Source organism: Saccopteryx bilineata, chromosome 1, assembly GCF_036850765.1.
Source record: "Saccopteryx bilineata isolate mSacBil1 chromosome 1, mSacBil1_pri_phased_curated, whole genome shotgun sequence".
Lineage (NCBI taxonomy): Eukaryota > Metazoa > Chordata > Mammalia > Chiroptera > Emballonuridae > Saccopteryx > Saccopteryx bilineata.
Window position 1 is genome coordinate 70,621,420 of NC_089490.1, and position 12,161 is coordinate 70,633,580.

At 41.2% G+C, this 12,161-nt stretch overlaps 1 protein-coding gene across 1 annotated transcript; it reads right to left on the bottom strand.

Moving 5' to 3' along the window:
- Positions 1-1,674: 1,674 nt before the first annotated feature.
- NDUFAF4 (NADH:ubiquinone oxidoreductase complex assembly factor 4) lies at positions 1,675-7,919 on the bottom strand. The gene is made up of 3 exons (XM_066253028.1): positions 7,655-7,919; positions 7,061-7,164; positions 1,675-2,068 (listed from the first exon to the last, which is right to left on the bottom strand). The coding sequence occupies exons 1-3, from the start codon at positions 7,788-7,790 to the stop codon at positions 1,784-1,786; spliced, it is 525 nt and encodes a 174-aa protein (XP_066109125.1). The 5' UTR covers positions 7,791-7,919; the 3' UTR covers positions 1,675-1,783.
- Positions 7,920-12,161: the final 4,242 nt, after the last annotated feature.

Below are 12,161 nucleotides of genomic sequence, written 5' to 3' on the forward strand. Positions count from 1 at the left end.
GTCCAACGCTCTATCCACTGCACCACCACCTGGTCAGGCGAGCTTAAACATTTCTTGCTGCTGAATCTTACCCTGCTATTTTGGTGTTTCCAGCATGCACTGTTTCCAGTACGGGGTCAGAGAGGCTCCTGGACTCCTGTCCACTCAGGGCTTTCCCCCTAGAGTGCCTCGCTGCCTCTGATCGTTTTCCTGACTCTGTATGTCTTCAAGCATATTCCTACACACTAGGATTTGGGAAACCTAAATTCTAAGCTTCTCTATGTCATAAACTACAAAGCAATTATTTTACATAGGTCATGAAACTTCCTCAGACCTCTGTTCTCAACTGCAAAAAAAAAAGTCATTATTTGTTGTCATTTATTATTTTATCTTCACAGTAACTCAAGAGTTAAGGCAGCACAATAATCATTTGTAGAGGAAATTCAACCTCAAGAGGTTACATAATCTATCCAAGATCTCACAGGTAGTAATAGGATAGAGATAAATTCACACAATTTTGCTCTAGACCCTTGTTCTGGTATATATTGCATTCATAAATTTATTAAATGAAGTAACCACTTCTCAGGGGCCTTCCAATGATCCTATTTTATGCTTCTATTTGCTATATTTTTCTCTTCCTTCAACCACCATTTAACTTAGACAAAAATAAAGCCTGAGCAGGCAGTGCTGTAGTAAAGTGTCATCCTGGGAGGCTGAGGACCCAGGTTTGAAACCCCAAGGTCGCCGGCTTGAGAGCACAGGCTCAAAAACTTGAGCGGTCACTGGCTTGACTGTGAGATCATAGACAATGACCCCATGGTCACTGGTTTGAGCCCAAGAGGTGGCTGGCTTGAGCAAGGTCATTGGCTCTGCTGGAGACCCCTAGTCAAGGCACACATGAGAAACAATCAATGAACAACTAAGGAGCTGCAATAAATGGACACTTCTCATCTCTCTCCCTTCCTGTTTGTCCTGCTGTCTCTCACTTAAAAAAAAAGCACATGAAGTTTGGTCACCAAATTTCATTTCATTTATTATGGTTGATTTAACCATTCTTTAAAATTTCTTATATTTCTACATTAAGCCTAGAGAAAAGTTATTTTTCAGATAGCTCCCATTACTGCCTCTCTAAAACTTTTAGACATACCTGTTTGTCAAAGTACAGATATGCTAAAATTTTATAAACACTAATTCTTTTTTATACGTTATTACAAAACAAAACAAAAAGTTCTAATTCTTATTCCTTGGAATAGTAGTAAAAATGTATTTTCTATTGATTTTGTATCCTGCCTCCTACCTGCCTTTAGTTGGTAAATTCTGTTATTCTAACTCACTGTTAAGCCTCCTATTCCCTAACAAGAAAATATCAATCTTAAGAGTCAGGAAAGCTCTCACTTTCACTATTCTATAGGAAGAATAAATTAACCACCTGAACTGGAAGCTGAACCTTTAAATGAGGGATTCAAGATATTTCCTAAGAGGTCATATGACCAATTTAAAAACCGATAATATTATGTGCTTAAAATAATATATTAACTCTTTTAGTTGTAATAAATTTATACATGTGCTAGTCATGCTGAAATTATATATGAATACATGCCTAAAACAAATTAAAGTTTAGAAGAAAACAATTTATTTTATCAGAAGCCCTGAAATTCAGCAGAGCTCAATAAATAGGACACTGTCACAAGGAGGAAGTTTTAAACAGTCAGTAATTTATATAATTTAATATGCTAAAACTGAGACCATAAACAGGGCATGGGGACGGGAAGCACATATAGGAAAAGAAACTCCAAGATTTCCTTCATTCTGATTGTATTGCTTTCTTGTCTTCAGGAGGAAAGACTTTGACTTCAAAAGTAACAAAATATTTGAGAAGGGCATTTACATCTTTCTGTTCTAGATGGTATTCTTCTGCTATTTTCTTAGCAGTCCATGTATCTGGATAAAGTTTATGGTTATTGAGAAGTGTCAATGCCTCTACAATGGAAATTTTGCCTTTGGGAATGTTCTCAATATTTAGGTCAAAGTGGTGGCCTTTTGGCAATCTGAACTCCTTTGCCTCTTGAGGTATGCCAGCATCTTTCACCTGGTATCAAAAGATAAAAACAAACAAACAAAAAGGCTTTCAAAATGAGAGAAAAGATTTGACATCTACAGCTATGCTTCTCAAATCCCCACTATTCTTCCTCAAAGAAATACTGCACGTGCTTCTCCAAACTACATTACCTTGTTATAATGAGCTCTAGTTCAGTGGTACTCTGGCCACATCACCATTTCAAAACTATAAATGAATCATCATGAAGAAATTCAGGTAATTCTAGAAAATGATACCATCTACTCACAGCATTTCATTTGTATATTAAAAGAACAACGCATTGATTAAATTAAGGCTGCTTTAGAAGGGCAGGGCTCTGATGCTGCCGTCACAGTTTACTAGATAACCTCCATTCTGTTTCCTAGTTTTGTATTTCCTACTCAATGTCTCCAAACACATGAATGTATTTAAATATTGCTAGATTTTGCCTCTTCAAAGAAAATAAATGAATGCTTCCGGTACTCCAACAAATATAAATAAAACATTCTACGCACACCCATCTTTTCACCTGTCTGTGCATCCCCGCGTAACCCTGGAATGCGTGCTCTGTATTTCAGTCCCGGGACCTTATTACGCCAATCATTCTCTTTACCTTTCCTCTGTGCCTTACCTGCTGCTGCTGGTTTGTCAAAATAGAAAAATGCTGATAAAGTCACTTTTTAAAGAACACCCACAAACTCAAACCAACACTTCTTTTATGACCAGTTTCTTTCCTTTTAGTTAAGCCTTATATGTAAAATAATGATTTGTGTGATACTGGATCCAGAAAACACTTCCGAGGCTTTATTTGAACTCACTGAGCATTCGACACATGGTTTCAATGCCCTCCTTCTGGTTTTCCATCTGTCTCTCCAGTAGTAGTTCCTTCTTTGTTTTCTTTGTGGACTCTTTCCTTTCAGCTGTCCCTTAAATGTTAGCGCACCCTAAGTTCTGGCCCAGGCCCTATTTTTCACCCCATACTCTATTCCTTTTCCTATGTCATCCCACATACTACCTGCACTTGCATTACTACTGACATGTTAATTACTTTCAAATGTGATCTCAAACCTAGACTTATTCCTGACTTCCAGACTCAAATCTCCAAATGCCTACTGGGCATCTCTACTCAGATAACCAATAAGCGCTTCTAAGTCAACATGTCTGAAACAGAACTTAGCTCTTTCCTCTGAAAACCCAATTCTATTTCCATATTCTCTAGCTCACTAATGCCACTCACCTCCCATATCCAGTCCAAACCTCAAAGCTTCTCTGTCAGGTTATTCCTGACACCTCCCTCTCCCTCACTCATTAGTATCCAATCAGTGACCAGATCCTGCTGATACCACCTAAGTCCCCGTCTCCCGGTTACTAGATCACCCTAGTCCAAGCCACTGTCTCTTCTGAGAACTACTGCAAACGCCTCTTAAACGGTCTTTTCTAACTGGATCAAATGCATTTTGTTCTCTCCCAGCCCCCTCTCAAAACTGTCCCTATTGTGGAGCAAATCTGAAGTCATTTTTCCACAGGACTCTTCAATGACTTGCCATTGTCACAGGATAAAACCCAAATTCTTTAGAAAGACAAAAAAAGGACCTTCCTGCTCTGGCCCCTATCACCCTCATCCCACCTTTCTCCCAAATTCATCCCTCACACTTTCCCGAAACTGTGATAACTCCAACCACTCCCCAAAGGTGTAACACACTCTCCTACCTTTGTATCGTAACTGTGGCCTGAAACACTTCCTAGAACTCAAAGCTCCAATGCTCCTTCCACTCCATACACACTTTTATTTAGATTTCCCTTCTGATTAACATTAAATGCTAAAATTAATATTATGACAAAAAATTTCTGATAAAAATCAACATCTTCTCTCGATTAAAAAGAAAACATATACCAAATGTGATAAAAGCGTTTTTAAATCAGAAACTTTATCATTTTATTATAATGCTGAAACATTAGAGGCATCCTATGTAAGAAAAGGACAGGACAGAATACAAACGTCCATTGCTATGCTAATGTTATAAACCAGTGGGTTTCAACTGCTGGTCCACAGACCATCACCCAACCACAGACTGGCAGCTGAAAAACACTGTTATAGACAACACAAAAAGAATTAAGTATAAACACTTGAAAGATAAACTGTAATTCTATGCCGATGACATGCAAACATCTTTAGAGAATCAACTGAAAAACAAATAGGAATAATAACCTAGCACTCGCTTTCACATATTAACAGTTAAAAATTTTAGGGTGAAAAAAGACCCCATAGAACAACTTTTTTTCTATCCACCAAAAACTCAATAATACAAAGATGTTCATTCTCCTCAAATTATCTATAAATTCTAATTCAATTACACTCAAAATCCAAATAGGATTTATTAAAGAAGCTGACAATTTGCCTCAAGTTCATGCAGAAAAAAAAAAAGTGTAACAAGAGCCAAGAACCCTTTGAAATGAGAGATGGTATAACAGATATCAAGATATTATAAAGCTTTATAAATTAAAATAGCATCATTCTATTGTAAAAATAGGAAAGTAAATAAATAGAATTGATAAATCTGTAAGCAAACTGGCATGTGTATGTATTAGTATTTTAAAAGAGTATGAAAAGCACTGGGTTATTCAATAAATTACATTTAGACAAGGGGTCATTCAGCTGAAAAGAACCTCACACACCACACACCATACTTAATGACAGTGATTTTATCATAAAATATAGTCATAAAAGTACCAGAATACAGAATACTGTTTTTACGTTAAAGTCAGCCCAGATTTCCTATGGCACGAAGGACAAAAAGGGTGTTATTTGACATAATTTTGAATTAATTTAAAAAATTACATGAAAAATAATTGTTAGGGACAGTATCACTGATGTCTAGAGACATCACAAACACAAATAAACTTCCAAAAAAAATAAAAAAGGAAAAAAGACAAAGAACATAAATCAACGTTTTTTAATCACTCCCCAACAAGCCCTTTTAGACTTTCCTAATAACACCTTTAAATTTTAATCCAATGTATATCTCTTTATGTACTGTATCTATATGTGTTTTATATGTAAAAAGCACTATATAGTTTTTGCTTCCCAAGAGCCAATTTTCAAACACATGATTTAGTGCAGGGGTCCCCAAACTTTTTACACAGGGGGCCAGTTCACTGTCCCTCAGACTGTTGGACGGCCGGACTATAAAAAAAACCTATGAACAAATTCCTATGCACACTGCACATATCTTATTTTAAAGTAAAAAACAAAACAAAACGGGAACAAATACAATATTTAAAATAAAGAACAAGTAAATTTCAATCAACAAACTGACCAGTATTTCAATGGGAACTATGCTCCTCTCACTGACCACCAATGAAAGAGGTGCCCCTTCCGGAAGTGCGGCATAAATGGCCTCAGGGGGCCGCATGTGGCCCACGGGCTGTAGTTTGGGGACCCCTGATTTAGTGTGACATGAGATAAACACGACTTATAGTATTCAACCCCTGCTTAAAAATAACAAAGAACATGAACATCAACTCCTATTATCTTTTTTTATGTGTGTGTCTGGTGATAACTGAACCCAGTAACTGCTGTTACATGTAACAATTTACAAACTTTATTTTACATGAGTGTTACTTCTCTTCTCTATTGAAAATTATACTAATAACTTTATCTGTGCAGTCTGTTGCCTATCCAGAGAAAGAGAGACAGAACCCGAGAATCTGAGAATGGAAAAAAAATCTGGAAGTTGTCACTGGCACTTGCCTCACCTTTAAACAAACTCTTCCTCTGACTTAGAACCTTCCTGCCACTATAAACTCATCTGGTAAACTCCCACTCACCCTTCAGGCCTGAGCTTAAATATCACTTCCTCAGAAACCATCCCTGATCCTCCAACCTCAGACAGGTCCTCCTGCTATACTCACAGTGCCTACATTTCTCCTTCATAGACGTATTGGTAATTACATACTGTGCTTGCTCATTCATAATGCCTGTGTCGCTCACAATACTGTAAGCACTGTGAGAACAAGAACTGGGTCTATTTTGTTCATCACTATATATAAACCACTTATGCCTGGCATTTATATACGGATTTACATATAGGTTCCCATTCTCAGTATATTCTCTTATGTATCCTTTCACAATATATCCTTTAAAAGAAAAAAACACCACCAAGTACCACCAATACAACACTAAAAAAAAAATCCCGGAGATCAGAACATAATCTCAATACATTTAACAGTTAGAAAAGAACACTGAAAGCCCTCTTTCGGTCATACATATGACAACCACTAAAAGTACCTTACCAAATCTTACAAATTTAATAATATAAAATAATTCACACAGTTGCATTCAGCCAATACGTTCATGAGTCCTTTAAAGAATTTCCCTAGCCCTGGCCGGTTGGCTCAGCGGTAGAGCGTCGGCCTAGCGTGCGGAGGACCCGGGTTCGATTCCCGGCCAGGGCACATAGGAGAAGCGCCCATTTGCTTCTCCACCCCTTCGCCGCGCTTTCCTCTCTGTCTCTCTCTTCCCCTCCCGCAGCCAAGGCTCCATTGGAGCAAAGATGGCCCGGGCGCTGGGCATGGCTCTGTGGCCTCTGCCTCAGGCGCTAGAGTGGCTCTGGTCGCAACATGGCGACGCCCAGGATGGGCAGAGCATCGCCCCCTGGGGGGCAGAGCACCGCCCCTGGTGGGCGTGCCGGGTGGATCCCGGTCGGGCGCATGCGGGAGTCTGTCTGACTGTCTCTCCCTGTTTCCAGCTTCAGAAAAATGAAAAAAAAAAAAAAAAAAAAAAAAGAATTTCCCTAACTAGTCAATGAGCCAAGCCCAGCGTCCTGCTTTAGACCAGTGGGTTTGGACTTGGCCACTGTATTTGTATCCTAAATTTACCACTAAATTGACATTTTGCACTTGCATAACACCTCACTCTCTTTTACTCTTAGCCACACTTTTCTGATAATATTCCTGGAGTCCAAGAAGGTTACGTTATTTATACTTCATTAAAACACTCATTACCTTCACCGAAGACACAGGATCTTTGGAATCAACATACACATCTTTAAGTAATGACAGAAGTTTGTCATCTTTTCTATCAATTTCCCCCTTAATATGTGGATGGCCTAAGGGAAGAAAAAGAATGTCACAGTATTAAAATCAAAGAAAAGTTTCCTCTGAAATCCTAAGCGCTTAACACACACGTCACTTTTAATTTTTTTGTCAAGAAACAATCACTCGGACAATACAAAAAACGTTAAAGTAAACCAAAACGATGGGTCAGGCTCGGCGCCCCATGGTTCAGGGAAGATACCTGGAGAAAGTCTCGGCCGCCCGCGATTCCTTCCGACCCCGATTCCCCGCACCCAGTGGCCACGCGTGAAAGAGGAAAACCCGGCAAGGACCGAGGGGGTGCTCACTGGTCGTCTCCTGCCGGACGACGAAGTAACGGAGCCGCCACCTGCACAGCAGGCCTGAGGGGACTGGCTCAATGTCACCGGCCTGGCGGCTCTGCCGGCTCTGGCCACGGGGCCAGCGTCCACCCGCGCCGCGCCGCCGCGCCCCGCCCGCACCGGGAGCCCGCGAGCCGGGCCCCCGCGCCCTTGCGCCACTTACTTCTCGTCTGCTCTCGCAGGAGGCTCTTGGTGGAGGGGTACCTGGGCGCGGGAGAGGGCTTCATCTTGCTGATTTCCCGTTCCGCCCGGTTCTCGAGGTTGAAATTCCTGATTGCACGAATCACCGCAGCCCCCATCTCGTCACAACATGATGCGCGAAGGCTCACGCCGCACGTGTGGAAAGCCTAGCGAGGGCGACCTCCGGGACGCACCGACCATGCGCAAGTCTGGGGTCCCCCCCGGCCGCGCGCCGTTTGCCCCCTAGCGGTTAGGAGGGCTCACGACACGTATCCGGCCGGAGGGAATCGCAGAGAGCGCCTTTCTCCGGGGCGGGGCGGGGCGAACACGCTCCGCCTGCCGGGGCCTCGGCGAGAGAAGGCGGAGCTTAGGGTCCGGACCCACGCTCTCATGCAGGGTCTCAGCTCTGGAGACTCCTGGGGACACCCGCGAAGCTTTAAAACAGTTCCAGGCCCTGCAGACTTTCCTCTTTAATTCCTCTGAAGGGAAGCCCGGCATTGGTTCAAACGTTCTACGTGATTGCAGAGTTGCTGGCAGAGTAAGAGAGTCGTAACGAAATTGACCTTGAAGTTCTTTCGCAGGCGTGTAGCGAAAGAGGGCCAATAAAGACGGAGCTAGCTGCACCCAGATAAAGGAAGGTTCGGAAAGTGCCCTTTCCTGCTTTTCTGAAAGGAACGTAATGAAAATGTATTTATTTTACACGAATAGTTGTTTCTCTGCGACTCTTTTATTTAAATGCCCCTTGTTTTCCTGTCTCCTTGCCTGATGCATATCTGAGCCACCATGTTCTCTTTTTCTTAATATTTTACATCCCGCTTTCATAACTCATGTGACCTAATATCCTCGATTTCACTTATGCTGTCCCTTCCTCTTTATTTTTGATACCAATTTGTATTATTTTTCCATACTATTTAAGTGCTGAGTCACCGCGTCATTACCGGTTTCCCCGCCTTACTCATTTCTTTTTAAGTAAGAGAAACCTCCGTGTAACTTAATAAAAGAAACAGTCAATAAGACATTAAGGGGAAAAAGAAATGTTGCGCTCTCTGTCCTACTCCCTCTTTCCCCCCTCTCCTGCCTCTCCCTCTCTTCCCCTCTTTCGCCTCCCCCTGCCCCTCCCCTCCTCATTTCTCAGTGTATTACTGCAGCGATTACCAAGTGTCTGTCCGCCAGAACTTTCGCGCTGGTCGGGAAAGAGTTAATCACTCTCATGTTATATGAAGATTATAGAGTATATTTAATCATAGCAAAAGTACTACAAGAACACGAGCTTCCATGCTTGATTATCATGAAGAGTTTTTTTGGGATTGGTGTTTGGGTTTATAGCAGGGGTCGGGAACCTATGGCTCGCAAGCCAGATGTGGCTCTTTTGATGGCTGCATCTGGCTCGCAGGCAAATCTATAATAAAAAAATAACATTAAAAATATAAAACATTCTCATGTATTACAATCCATTCATTTCCTACCGCTCATGTTCATGGCTGCAGGTGGCTGGAGCCAATCACAGCTGTCCTCCGGGACAACACCAAATTTTTACTGAATAATGCGTAACATACATGGGTCATTGTATGGCTCTCACAGAATTACATTTTAAAATATGTGGCATTCCTGGATCTCTCAACCAAAAAGGTTCCCGACCCCTGGTTTATAGAGACTAAAACCAGTGTTCCCTGGTAGAGTTAGTTGGTAAATTATCCTGAAGGTGGCGGGCTACTCCAAGATTTCCATCTTTGAGACTAAAGCATGCTCCTTACTTGGTGCTTTTGAGCCCTGGAATTCATAGTTCCACAGGTGCCTAGAAATTTTCATCTGCCCTGTTATGTCCATACACTTCAAAAATTATAGTAGCAGTTCCACTCATTGCTTGTTAAAATATTTTAAAACTGAAAAACTACTTTCATGGAAATTCTACCATATTTCTGGCAGTATGAAAAAGTAATGTTAGAAGTTACAGGTGGTGTAGGTTGTTGCTATGGGAATGACTGCAGGAAAGAATTCCTTGAATTCACACATTTAAATGGAGTTTGGATTCGACATTTATGGAACATCCGCCCATGCCAGCTGCTTTGCCTGGTCCTGGCCTGGTGTGGCTCAAGCCTGAGAAGAACCGAAAGAGTAGACAGAGGTACTCCACCAGAAATGTACAATTGCCTGTCACCCCTGGGAATCGTCATAGAATTAAAACTTGAACCACAAATGCATAATTCCAGCTCTTCTTGTGAAAACATACAAGTTAACAGGAAGTCTGAATTTCGAACTCCTGATGGGCTTATATTAACGGTTGGGGTCAAGTCACCAACTAGCACGCATGTTGCTCAGGATTAAGCATCACTATGAGTAGTGTTGTGATGGGCACCCATTGCTGAGTACCTTGGGATATAAATAAACCCAGGGTCTTGCCAACACAGTAGAAAGTAAATTCTACAAGAAAAGAAATTTTTGTCTGTTTTATTCACTGCTGTATCCATCACATTGAGCAGTGCATGGTACAAATAGGAACTAAATAAATGTCAAGTAAATCCCAAATGAACTTAAAGACAAGCAAGGCCCCTAAGCTGGAGCCCAGACTCTGACAGGTTCTCCCTGCCGAAACACCAGATCCTTTTGCCAAAAGTGAGTTCTTGTGAAAGTCACTAACTCTGACTGAACCTATGTTCTTCACCTGAAAAATTGGTATGATGGTAATTTCTGATGGGTTTCACGCAGTTGAAAAATTTTAAGTGTCTAGTATGGGGTCTAGCTCAGAAAATGATGTTCAAATATTTGCAATGCTTTTATAGTCAGAGGAGCAGGAAGAAGTTTGAAAAAGAAGCAAACATTCTGAAGCCCTGGTCTATAAGTGAGCAAAAAGGGATAAAATAACTAAATATCTGAAAGTAAAGTAAGATCGATGTGCTTGAAATATTTAGTTTTTAAAATTAGCATTCTAAATTTGATTTTTATTTGCTGATTTGTGTGCTCTGCACACATGGTGGCATTGCATTGCTGGGCTTACTTAGGTTGGAATTTGACAATCATTAGCTCAGGAGTGCAAAATGCCACCTGTCTTTACCTGGCATTGGCAGCAGAAATAGCCTCTGGTCAGTCCCCTCCTTGCTTCCTTCCTCTTCCACAATCTTTTCCTCTTTGCCTAGACTGTTAGCTTTTTGCACTCCTTCCTTTGAATATAATTCAACAGCAATCTGTATTCTCCAAAGAAGTGCAGTCACTAAACCTAGGTGACTGGTGACTCAGGGAACCCAGGACAGCCCTCAGAGATTTCACTGGTCAAACTCAAACCACTAGTGGGCAGCACAGCAGATCTGCAGAGGAATGATTCAGCTCTCCCGTCTTTCTCCCTCTCTCCTCTCTCTAAAATAAAAAAATAAACAATCAAATAAATAAATAAATCTTTGGGATGAAGGTATTGTTGAAGTTATCATAGGTCAGCTGGTAGAGGTCTTTAAATGATGAAATATAGAGTTTAGTCATTATTCTCTATTTGTGAAGATCTCTTGACTGGAAAGTCAGAGACCTGTTTTGGAAAAATGATTGACATCTACGTGAAGGATGGTTTGAAAGAGAAAGAGCAACAAGGTAAGATGTTGTTACTATTGTCCATGTGGGAGGTAAGCTCCTTTGTCCACTTTTTTTTTTTTTTTTTTTTTGTATTTTCTTGAAGTGAGAGGCAGCAAGGCAGAGAGACAGACTCCCGTGTGTGCCAGACCAGGACCAACCAGGATCCACCTGGCATGCCCACTAGGGGGTGATGCTCTGCCCATCTGGGGTGTTGCTTCATTGCAACAGGAGCCATTCTAGCACCTGAGGCCAAGGCCATGGAGCCATCCTCAGCGCCCAGGCCAACTTTGCTCCTATGGAGCCTTGGCTGTGGGACAGGAAGAGAGAGACAGAGAGGAAGAAGAGGGGCAGGGGTGGAGAAGCAGATGGACGCTTCTCCTGTGAGTCCTGGCTGGGAATCGAATGTGGGACTTCCACACGCTGGGCCGACGCTCTACCACTGAGCCATCCGACCAGGGCTGTCCAGCTTTCTTAAGGATATCTACTTAATAAGAGATATTTGGAGGAACACTCTGTAGGTTATCTTCCACTGAAGCTGGATGAATAAATAACACAGACAGTTGGATTTCGATTCAGAGGCTGGAACATGAAATGTAGTCATCTATTTTAATATTTGTATGTAACTTGGTATAGTTTATCTTTTTTAGAACTTTTGATTGACTAGAAGTTCAGAATGTTTCAGTGTGATCCTACAGATTTGCAGATTTATAACCCGTGGCCACAGGCTCAGTAGCACTTATACTTCCAGAGAAAGACAAAAAAATATCAATTCTCTCTACAGATTTCAGCAGTGTGATTTAGTAAACCTGTAGATGAGTTTTCTGTCTTGTTGAAAAATAAATAATTCATGTACCTAGCTAGCTTTATTTTGACAAGGAGTTTAAATATTTTCTGTAAGAAATTGTGTTTTTGCGAGTGAGAAAATGTTTTTA